Source organism: Portunus trituberculatus, chromosome 32 (assembly GCF_017591435.1).
Source record: "Portunus trituberculatus isolate SZX2019 chromosome 32, ASM1759143v1, whole genome shotgun sequence".
NCBI lineage: Eukaryota > Metazoa > Arthropoda > Malacostraca > Decapoda > Portunidae > Portunus > Portunus trituberculatus.
The window spans coordinates 12928640-12940859 of NC_059286.1; the positions used below are offsets into that span (position 1 = coordinate 12928640).

Sequence of the window (12220 nt, forward strand, 5' to 3'; positions counted from 1 at the left end):
GTGGTGTTGCTGCTATGTGGGACTCAGCGAGGACTGGGCGTATTAGTGTAGTGGGTGGTTGTGGGCGGCGCAGCTCACACCGCCTAGGGAGACGGTAGGGACATGGCACCCTTACTCGCTAGCCAAAGTTGCCCTTAGAGAGGCAGGGATGGCTTCTGAGTGGGACCAATCCGCAGTCCGTCTACTGACTACTGGGTAAATATTAGCGAGAGATCTTTCGTTTGCCAATTATGGACGTTTGTCTCCTTACACCCTTTGCGGAAATGCGAAATTTGGCTTATTTTGGTATCCCCGACTGACTCAACCGAAATAAAAACTTATCTTAACCTACTAGTAAACTAATTTACCTAATGTAACCTATCTTAAACTAAAGTTAATCTAACCCTGTTTTTTGGTGCGATGTATTTATCCTCAAAAGCATCAATATCAGAGGCATTGCCCTAATATAGACGTTCCTCCAGCTCTCCTCGTTTCCCGGTTTCCCATTCCCAGCTCTTTCATGCAGCTGATTTAACGTCACATATGTGAAGCCACGCTATTGGTCAACAACACACATGCTCCTCCTATTCCCTTTTTTTTTTTTTTTTATTATTATATTTTCACTTCCCTTATTCGTTATCATTCCCTTATTTGTTATCATTCTCATTACCATTTCCTCCTGTCCCCTTATTTGCTATCCTCTTCCCATATTCGTTATCCACTTTTCTATCTGCTGTTTTATTATAATTTCCTCCTGTTCCTTTATTTATTATCATACTTTCATTCCCATTTCCTTCTTTTCATATATTCGTTATCCATTTTTCTTTCTATCTCTTGCTTTATTCCCATTTCCTCCGTTTATTATCCATTTTCTTCTATCCTGTTTTATTTTCATTTCCTCCATTTATCATTAATTTTTCTCTATCCTGTTTAAATTCCATTTCCTCTGTTTATTTTCTCTTTTCTCTCATTCTCTTGTTGACCGATAGCGTGGCTTCATATATATGGTGTCAAATCAGACGTGTGAAAAATCTGTGAATGTGGAGCTGGGAGATGAGAAGAGCTGGAGGGACATCTATGTTAGGACATTGCCAAGCTCGTGAAAAAAAAAACTTCATATATGTGAAGTACAGTGAGTATACTACCATAACTGCGTATACTACCATAACATGCAGTTGTGTCATGTACTACTGACAAGGACAGACATTAACCGTCTGCTGAATCGTAATACTACACATTTATTGGTAAATGTCTAGAATAAGTGCTAACTATTTTGCGGACTATTTTTTTCTGATAAGTGTTGATACATCTTTACCAGATAATCAACCAGCATTTTCTGTCACAAATCACTCCACTTTCATTTTATCTCTCCCTACCATGTTTACACTTACATTCCACTGAACCACTTCATTTACTCTTTTAAGTTTTCCCTAGAGCAGCGGTCTATGACTCTTTTCTTGTGTATTCCTGGTTTCCATTAAATTGTCCCAATAGCATGTCCTCTTTGTTGTTGGCCACATCTTTAGTTATTTTTCACTCGCAGATGAATGTGCAGCGTGCTCAGTACCCGCCAGTGGGTATTGGGGGCCCCGGAGGGAGTCCTGCGGCAGGCATGCAGCGCCCTGCTGGTGGTCCAGGCCAACCCTACTCTGGAGGCATGGTGCGGCCACCCCTCTCTCAGACACCAGGCTCCAAGCGACCTGCCTCCTCAGGGTCATCTAAGAGGTAATCAAACCCCCTCTCTCTCTCTCTCTCTCTCTCTCTCTCTCTCTCTCTCTCTCTCTCTCTCTCTCTCTCTCTCTCTCTCTCTCTCTCTCTCTCTCTCTCTCTCTCTCTCTCTCTCTCTCTCTCTCTCTCTCTCTTGCACAGTAAGGCCCTGTCTACACTAGGGCTAGGCAGTCGGGGAATCCCAGGACTAATCTGTCTTGACTTTAATACATGATAAATGGTAGGTACAGAGGACTTGTGTGTACCAAAGCCTCTTGTAGGGCTACATTTGTTGTGGCACTCATGTGTATCCACTCTTTGACAGTAGGTAGGAGACTGACAATGCTTGTCTCATTTGTCGGTGCTCACCTCCACTAGCACCCCATCCTCCCACCCCCCGTCAGCAGTCCTTCTGCCTCCCCAACTGCCCAGTCCTAATGTAGACGTAGCCTAAAAGATTGCTGGTTTTACATTATGAAACACATCCAGCTGTGTGTTTCCTGATTGCATGACGTGTTACTTACTACTTATGTTGTTGTTGCAGCGTGTCCCGCAGTGGTGGAGGAGCAGGGGGTGGGCCTCCCCCAGGCCAGTTGCCTTCAGACTATGGCCACGTTAGTTCAAAGAAGAAGAAGAAGCTGGCGGAGAAGATCCTGCCACAGAAGGTTAGATGTGTGTGAAGGAGTTGGTGTCACTTGGTAGTAGTTGGTGTTTTATGGTGGGGCCTGACTGCACATCATTGCATCTTGTACTGTACCTGGGAACTGTTTATTTACTAACTCCAAGGGTTATTACATTAGCTCAGGTTAATAGTTGGTCACAGTAAATTGGTATTATACTTTGGAAATTTCTGTACGATGTCAGGGGATTTCCTCAACTCATGCCATGATTTAGCTTGTAGTTTGTTAAGTATAATAAAGAAAATTTCTGCAATAAAGTGAGATCTCCCTCATTGTAAAAAGAGTTATAATAGGTCACAATGAAAGAAAATTAAAAGTAAACCAGCAACACAATGTAGAAATAAGCCATGAAAGAGTGGCAGTTCATTGTATTGTCACCACCACTACCAACCATTACACATTCTTATCCTTGTATATTAACAAAATGATCCTTATGATGTGCTCTCCATACTTTCTGCACTGGCAGGATATAGTGCAGTGAGCCACGTGACAGTCCCTTTTCCACTGGCTGTGGTGAATATGAATGTGTGATGCTTTGTTCTTGCAATTCTATGTAAATAAATAGATAGGATACACTGCCTCTGACTTGTCTACTGATTGCAGAAAATAACAGGTTAAGATTTCATTATAGTGTTCATTTAGACAGCCAGTGCCAACCAAATTCTATTCAATGATTATTTATGCTCTAATTTATAACATATTTGTTTGCTTCCCTGAATGTCCTGCTACAGTTCAGTTCCCAGTTAGTGTTGCCATGTTGTATTTATGATGGCCTGAGTTGACCACTGTCCTATTTATCATCCAATACCCTTCTGATTATTTTTTCACATGTATTTACTTCCCTAAGTTTCTTGTTAGAATTCAGTTTCCAGCCAGTGTTGCCATATTGTATTTATGAAGGCCTGAGTTGACCACTGTCCCATTATCATCCAATACCCTTCTGATTATTTGTTCACTTGTATTTACTTGCTTCCCTAAGTTTCTTGCTAGGATTCAGTTTCCAGCCACAATGTTACCATGTTGCATTTATGACAACCCGAGTTGGTCCCTGTCCCATTTATCAACCTATATCCTTCAGATTAGTTATTCTACTGTTACCATTGTGCATAAGGCATAAGTAAGTTTGTGTAAATTTTCATGAGTTAAGGATAGTAACAGTGTGGTGCCTACAGGTGAGGGATCTGGTGCCGGAGAGTCAAGCGTATATGGACCTGCTGGCCTTTGAACGCAAGCTAGACGCCACCATCATGAGGAAGAGGCTTGACATTCAGGTGTGTGTTACTGGTTATGACTCAGAATTTATCCTTTTTTTGCTAATGAAGACTAAGGTTTATTTACTCACCCAAAAGCACTCTGGTATTGTTTTGTTCACATTTCCTTGGTTCTCCCTTCTCACACACTCATATTACTTTGCCCACATATTTATTACAGGGTAAATAGAGAAGATGAAGATGTGTTTCTTTTGTGTGTTTTCTCCATTTTAATGTCATAAATATGTGTTTTATGATGGTTAATGCTTGTTTATTGTTTTTTTTTTTTTTCACTGTTCAGATTGGTGTTAAGTGGGAGGTGTCAAGACATTTATCCCATTCCTTTTGGTTAGCTCTCTTGTACCTGCTCAGGGAATGGCATATAAGTGGGCCGTTTTATTTAGTCATTTTTGTTGTCGTTGGCCAGATATCCTCTTTTACATAAAAAGATGAAAAAAACATGTGACCCATCATTAACCCCCACAGGAGGCACTGAAGCGGCCCATGAAAGTGAAGAAAAAACTGCGCATCTTCATCTCCAACACGTTCTACCCGGCCCGGGCTGAGGGCGGTGAGGGGGACGATGCCTCGGTGGCCTCGTGGGAGCTGAGGGTGGAGGGACGGCTGCTGGAGGACCATAAGGTAGGCTGGGGGTGTGCTGGGTGAGCGGGGCATTGCTGAGTGGAGGGTGACCTGGGTGTTTTCTGGAGGACTCTAAGGTAGGCTGGGGCTTTGCTGGGTGGGAGGAGCATTGCTGACCTGGCTGGGTTGCAGGGCATTGAGTGTAAGTGTGTTGTATAGTGTTGCTGAGTGCATGGTGACTTGTCTGGTTTGTGTGAGGGTTATATGGAAGGCTTCTGATGTGCAGGGAATATTATTTGAGTTTATCCAAGGACTTTTGTACATTTACACTTGTATAGTACATCACAGGGAGTTATATAATTGTTATATAATTGTTTCTATAAGGATAATCTTCTGAAGTTTCACACAATTAATTTCAGATCCTTGTGTAATTCTGTCTCTGTATTCCATTTGGTCATGTAGTGTATTAAGCATTTCTTTACATTCCCATTACCTGCATCTCTTCATCTTTCCTCTTCACTCTAAGGCACTTAATTTTTCCTTCTGCACTCTTCCACAATCCCACTACAGTAGAATCCCTCTTTATCATTTACCTTGGTGGATGTGGAGATCAGTTCAGATTACTCAGATTTATTCTTAAGAATCTCATACATAAGTGTGTTCAAAGTTATCTTACAGTTTAACAATGTAATATATATTTTTTATTCTGACACTGATATCCTTTTATATATATCTGATCTTACAGCTAAGTAGTTTATAAGTCTTTTTAAGTGTGTTCCTTGTCACCTCACTCTTATCCCTTCAGTCCTTCCAATGCTGAAAATGTTTATGGAAGTTCTACTGTAATGGTTGCCAAATGTAGTGTTGTATTCTGCATCAGGTCTCCTTCGGTCTCAAATTGGAAAATGTCAGTGGCATATCAACTTCAGGAGCACCCAGGAATTACAGTGAGTCTTGTCTGGTGAACAGGAAGCAAAGCCAAGCAAATCAAACCAGATGCTCACTATAAGTTGTGAAAAATGGGTTGTGATGTCATGCATATTGGCATTAGAGTGTGAAGCATTTCAGTATAATGGGAAAACAAGTTAATGATGGAAACAAAAGCGAAGAAGGAAAGGACTTCTGACATGTTAATCCTAAGAAGACAACAGTAGAATCACAAGAGGTGGCCAGTTTGTTTTTCATTGTGGAAAGTTATTGTTAGCCAGTGTAATGTCTAGTGCAGGGAGAAGCCAAAGCTTGTCTTGTTGCTTGTGCAAGATTTGACAGTTGGGTTTTGTCTGTGTTCAATATTTTAGTACACCTAACCCTTCGTTATCGCGTGAAATTGGTACCTAAAAAACTGCATGATAGCGGAAAACGCGATAATGGAAGTGAAGAATAAATAAGAAATACATATATTGGTGCCTCATCCCAGAAATTTTCTTAAAAAACCAGCTCTGAACAACAGAATACTAAGGTGTGGTGGTGGTGGTGGTGAGCAGAGTGACCAGAACCAATCAGCTTCCTTATTCACGTCACGTGATGTGAATACACAGCGATGATTGGCTGCTGGCTCCTCCTCCTCCTCATGATCATCTTTCTCCCCTTCCACCTCTTCCTCCTCCTCTTCCCCCATCTAACCATTCGTCGGTGTGTAGTTGAGATATGGGTAGTACTACTACTACTTCTACTACTACTACTTAGGGTGCGCGATAACGACTTTCCAGATGCGCTAAAACTGAATTTTGCAAATTTTCATAAGTGTGTGATAACGGAAGAGCACGATAACGGAGGGTTATGTGTACATTAAGTGCACCTCTGGAAATCAGTTACTTGAGGCCTTTGGACAGAGTGGGTTTAGGTAAATGGGATTCTACTGTACTTGCCTCCTCTCCTCTTCCAGCCCTGACCCCAACCCTCTCCTTGTCTTTTTTGGTATTGTGTTCGACTAAATCCAGCCCCGGCCTTCCCAGAATGACCCTAGCAAGTTGAAGCGCAAATTCTCCTCATTCTTCAAGTCACTGGTCATAGAGTTAGATAAAGAGCTGTACGGGCCCGACAATCATCTGGTGGAGTGGCACCGTACCGCCACCACTCAGGAGACAGATGGCTTCCAGGTATGTACTGTGTGTCTGTCTCTGTCTTTGTTCACCTTGCATCCAGAACCTTGACTCGCCTAGTGGTTGTGGTCACTCATTGCATGATTTGACTTGTTTTGGGTAATTGTGCCACAGATTATGAAGGACAACTTTTTTAAAAATTAATAGTATTTTTATATGAGCTAAGTTTGATAAAGCTACATTGTTAAAAGGCAGTTGGGTAGTTTTGTATTTATGGCAAATGTTTAGGGATATTGAAGAATTCCTTCTTAAGATCTAAGAATATGTATTGATGTGGATACTTTGGACAGTTTGAATTAAAATGTCCGTTGCACAATACAGGCAACCCCCTCTTAACACGAAGGGGTTACGTTCCTAAAAACCCTTCGTTAAGCAAATTTTCGTAAAACTAACCAATTATAACAAATTTAACCCCTGACTTGAGCTTCCATTTAGAGTAAACAAAGCGAGAGTGCATCAAAGTACAGTAAAAGGTTTAATGAAAGTAAAAATTATGAAGTTAAACATTTAAGCAGTTTAATTTAAGACTAAGTCATTATATTATAATGTACACTAATGTATGTATGTAAGTAACTTTATAATGTTGATGACCTTAAATCTATGAACGGAGGGAGAGTGGAGCAGGAAATACGCTAGCTGGCAACTGTGGAATGTAAACAAAGGGCGCATTGCATACAAAACTTATGTACCACAAGGCTTTCCATTTTATCCATTGCAGAGTCACAAGTTCAGGTGGTTCTTTTAGCTTGCAAGGAAGATATGATCTCACCAGCCTTCTTAATAGAGTCTGCTGACTTGAAAATGGTAGACAGTAGATGGAGTCAAACCATGGTGGGAAGCAGTGCTATTAGTTTTCTCACCTCTCTCGTGTTTGTGAATAGTATCCAGCTTCACTTCGAGAGTAAGAGACTTCCTGGTCTTCTTAGCAATGCTAGGTGACATTGCAGGATGTTTTGGTGGCATGTAGAGCGAGGAAAGACGAGCTGCTGCTGACGTTGTTATTGTTTTGAACTAGGGGAGTGAGTGGTACACGTTTTGTCCATGAGAGGCGCTGGTATATTCAAAAGCCTGTCGGCTTGCGTGATACGGCGGGGCTTTCAAACTTGGAAAAAAATTACCTGGATAAAATTTCGTTGAAGCGAGTTTGGTGTTTGTTAAACGAACAGATGGTAGTAAAAGGAAACCTTCGTTGTAGCGAAATTTCGTTGTGTGAACCTTCGTTAAGAGGGGATTGCCTGTGTATGAAAACATTTGAAGAAAATGATCAAGAACAGTTAGATTGCAGCATTCCAGTTTTGTGTTATGACTGTCTTTGTGAATGTTAGTTCTAGAGTGTCGTTCTTACCAGTGTTCCTGTTCCTCCTGTGATAACTAATTTTGTCATGTTTTTACATACCATCATGTAGAGAGTACATCTTACAGATCTTAGTGACCACAGCAAGGTAATCAGTAATCTACCTAATTGTATTTTTTATTCTGTAATGAATACTCTAGGTAGCACTAGCTACCTAGTTTGTGACATTTCCAGTAAAAGCAGGTTCCCTCTCTCCTTTGGCAAAGTAAGAATGCTGTCCACTCACTATAACCAGTTTGCTGTTATTATGTATAGCAAGTCACTGTACACCACATCACAATTACAGGTAAAGAGACCAGGAGACAAGAATGTGAGGTGCACCATCCTGCTGCTCCTTGACTACCAGCCTCACCAGTTCAAGCTGGACCCTCGGTTGGCACGCCTGCTTGGGGTGCACACACAGACCAGACCTGTCATTATCACTGCTCTATGGCAGTACATCAAGACACACAAGCTGCAGGACAGTCATGAGAGAGAATACATCAACTGTGACAAATATCTGGAGCAGGTGTGTGTCTGTGTTCTTATCTGATTGCATATTTACAGGTAAGCAAGTAATTTGCTCCGGGACAGAGTTCATAGCTCAATTTGTTCATAATTCAAATAAAGTTTCCCCATTGAAATGAATTGAAATGCCATAAACCTTTTAATTACTGGGACTTACCACCGCTGCCGTGCTAACCCTGATCCACTGAGCTGGAGTTTTCTTTCTTGCTCACACAACTTCCAGTCCTTGTCAGGAAAACCAATTTCTCATCTCTCTCTTTGCTAATTTATTATGTATAATTTCTTACTGTGTCCTCTCAGTGTTTGTGTTTTGAGTGGAGGCGTTTTTGCATCATGATAGATTACCAACCACCATTGTGTATTTATTCAGTAAGCTTTAATGGTACTCTGAGATATACTACACACATTGTAGATGTTGTTCATTTGGTACTTTCAATGCTCAGCACAATCTTTACTCCCTCAGATCTTTGGTGTCCCAAGGATGAAGTTTGCGGAAATTCCAGGACGCCTCAACCAGCTGCTGTTCCCTCCTGACCCCATCATTATCAATCACACCATCTCTGTGGAAGGGGTAGACCAAAAGAAGACCTCCTGCTATGACATTGATGTAGAGGTGGATGACAATCTGAAGGTGAGGTAGAATAAAGCAGGAAAGAATGAAAGGAAAACAAGCTGCATGTGAAGGAATGAGTGGACAAGATGTTTGGAGAGATCATGGAATTGAATGTTCTCTTATTAAGTATGGTTTTGTAGGATGAATAAGGGAAGCATGGGAAGCAAGTAAAGCCCTGTCCAGACGAGGGACAGTTGTCCGCCATGCAAACACTGTTACCAGAATTGTTTTAATGATGGGAGCAAACATGACGTCAGAAGCGAGAAAACCACGGGCAAATCATCCAAGTGTCTTTACCCGTGGTCGAAGCAATGCCTGCTGGTGTGATGGTTGGTAATCGTATAAAGAGAGCATGTTGCAAAACACATGAAGTTAACCTGCGGAACTCCCTTGCAGTCAGTTCCAGGTTTCCACTATACACTTCGTCTGTCCCGTGTGGCAAAGAACAGGTGTGGAGACAATCACTTGCATGTTCATCTTGAAGTTCTTGCAATATTGTCACATGACTTCCCATTTATCTTTTTTCCAACCATTCTTTTTTTTTGGGGGTTCTTTTTCGTGCACGAAGCAAAAATAATGCTACACAACACTATACCTTTACTCCTGCGATGGTTCTTGCTGTATCCCATATTGTCCTAGTCTGTCCGATTGTGCTATTGGCCGCTGCCTGCCCTGGAGTGCCCGGTCTGCTATGCACACCTTGTGACCTGGTAACCCTGCTAAAGAAGGGAGGAGTATACGATCAACGGGTAGTGCCCGGCGAACAACTGCCCTTAGTTTGGACACAAGTTCACCTGCCAGTCTTTGCCTGGTGAACAGAGTAGGGACTGTGGAACACAGCAACATCTGTTGTTGCCAGATCTGTTTCCTTCATTTCTGTGCTTATGACGTCATTCCACTGCATAGATATATGGTAACAGTGTTTGCACGGCGGGCAACTGCCCCTCATCTGGACAGGCCGTAAATTATTTAAGTGCATATGTACTTGTTGAATGGTATGTGTTAAAAGAATTCTTTTAAGTGAGGTTAGAAATATTTACCTTCTTTTAAGTGAGGTTAGAAATATTTACCTTCACTGTCTTTTCTTTGCTGAACACTTTGATCTCCAAGGTTTATTTAGTAGCATTATTGCAAGAGCAGCTTTCAGAACAGCATATCAGACCTATTGACTTACCATTTCTTCCTTGTTTCAGACACAAATGAATAACTTCCTGCTCAGCACGAACTCCCAGCAAGACATCCAGACTCTGGATACAAAGATCCATGAGACTGTGGAGACCATCAACTCCCTCAAGACCAACCGGGAGTTCTACCTCTCCTTTGCCAAAGACCCACAACAGTTCATCCAGAAGTGGCTCATCTCACAGGTGGGTCAAGACTGTCTGATGATGAGTGTTAGAGGGTTTGTTTTTTATGTATTTGGAGAAGAGACCTTGAAAAATATAGGTGTGATTCTGTAGAAGGGTCTCAATGTAAACAAACATTTTTGAATGGTGTAATGGCAAGTTTGGTGTTCTCCAGGAAACCATCTGGACTTCCTTACACAGTTGTTACCTTCACTGTACCTCTCATAACTTCCTTATTAAACCCTAGAGGCTGGGCAGTGGTGATCGATGGCTTGCTTGACAGAGGATGAGTGGGTAGTGATTGCTGTTAGGCTTATATTTTGACTTTTTTTCTCCTCCTCCTCCTCCAGAACTTATCCTGATTTAGTGGTAAATCAGTATGTCGGATGTTTTTTCATTGGCAGGAATCTGTCTGAATTCTTACATGCTAATTATGGCAGTGGCAGTGTCCACTATTCTCTCTCTCTCTCTCTCTGACACATGCGCATCTATCATAGGAAAACAACGTAGTTGGGGAAACCTACGAGTTACTAAGAAAAATGAAAAGGGCATTTACCTACATAGATGAAGAGATGATGAACAAACTAATAGAAAACATGTTCCAGCTAAACTTCTGCTGCACTTATATGGTCACCACATAATAAAAAAAGGTATAAGGAACATAGGAAGGATTCAGAGCTGCAGCCAAATGGCTCCAAGTTTGAGATACATAACTTATGAGGAAAGATTAAAAAGACAAACTTGCAACAGGAGACCTAATTGCTGTACACAGGGCATGAAAGGGGATGTACCAAGTTGACAGAAAAGACCTATTGGTGTGGAACTCAAGAAATACAAAAGGACACAGCAGGAAATTGAAGAGACATTAAGAAATATAGTTTTCCAAACAGAAGCATAGAAATACAGAACAATATGGATAAAACACTGGTTCAAGCAAGAAATATTCATGACTATGGCTAAATTGGATGAGTATATGTATAGAGACAGGATAGCACAAGCATAGCTCTTTCCCTGTAAAACACAACTAAGTAAACACACACACGAGGACATAAAAAAGAAATTGAAAAGGAGAGTGCAGAAGAAACATCAAGAAACAGTTTCTTCATATAGTAGTATAGCAGCGTGGAATGAGCTTCCTGTCGAGACTGTGTGTGTCAAGGCAATCTACAAATTTAAGGAAAACTTGGATAAAAGTATATATGGAGATAGGACAGCATGAGCCCAGTGTGGCTCTTGTCCTGTATTTCACTAGGTAAAAAGTAAAACACACACACACACCAGAGAGAGAGAGAGAGAGAGAGAGAGAGAGAGAGAGAGAGAGAGAGAGAGAGAGAGAGAGAGAGAGAGAGAGAGAGACCTGGTGCAGGTGACAAGCAGCTAGAAGGACAAGAAGACAAAGATTAGGATTCCTAGAGGCAGTGTGTGAAGGATATTGGAAAATACAGGTTTCCACAGAGAACGGTGGAAAAGTGTAATGCAATGAGTGATACAATAGGAGCCCTGCTCGAACCATGTAAAAAAAAAGTCGTCTCTCCTGCTACAAATTTTTTTTTTTTTTTCATTACCTTTGCATCATTTATAAACAAATATGAGATTTTCTCTCCTGTTACTTCCATTTTTTTTTTCATTACCTTTGCATCTACTATAAAATATGTGAGATTTACCAAGATAATCTAGACAAATGGAAAAACTGGCTTAAAAGTTACCAGTTCCATGATTCTCTGCCATTTTTATCAGAACCGGGACCTGAAAACCATGACTGATGTTGTGGGCAACCCTGAGGAGGAGCGGCGAGCACAGTACTACTACCAGCCCTGGATGCACGAGGCCGTTAATCGTTACTTCTACTCCAAGATACAACAGAAGCGGGCAGAGCTGGAGCAAGCCCTTGGCATTAGGAACAACTGAGCTCCTACTTGTATGATGTAATCTCTACATTCTTAAGCCTTGTGCTTCACAGATGGTGTCATTACATTAAGATCTTTCCAGTTAGATTAAGACTGCTGTAATATTGTAAACTTTGTATGGTTTCTTTTATGTAGCTGTATGGTATATCTAAATAGATTTTATTTCATAGAATGCAAATCTTAATACAACCCA

The 12220-nt window shown here is 41.3% G+C and overlaps 1 protein-coding gene across 2 annotated transcripts in view; it reads left to right on the forward strand.

Annotated features, from left to right (window-relative positions):
• LOC123511794 (brahma-associated protein of 60 kDa-like) overlaps window positions 1-12199 on the forward strand; it is a 12492-nt gene extending 293 nt beyond the window's left edge. The window contains exons 2-10 of one of the 2 annotated variants that reach the window (XM_045267809.1): window positions 1523-1704; window positions 2231-2351; window positions 3539-3637; window positions 4103-4258; window positions 6154-6297; window positions 7941-8162; window positions 8625-8792; window positions 9968-10141; window positions 11858-12199. In XM_045267809.1, the coding sequence (XP_045123744.1) occupies window positions 1523-1704; window positions 2231-2351; window positions 3539-3637; window positions 4103-4258; window positions 6154-6297; window positions 7941-8162; window positions 8625-8792; window positions 9968-10141; window positions 11858-12028 (1437 nt within the window). In that variant the 3' untranslated portion in view covers window positions 12029-12199. Of the gene's footprint in view, window positions 1-1522; window positions 1705-2230; window positions 2352-3538; window positions 3638-4102; window positions 4259-6138; window positions 6298-7940; window positions 8163-8624; window positions 8793-9967; window positions 10142-11857 lie in introns of both variants that reach the window. The other variant, XM_045267808.1, reaches the window with a different exon arrangement.
• The last annotated feature ends 21 nt before the right edge of the window (window positions 12200-12220 follow it).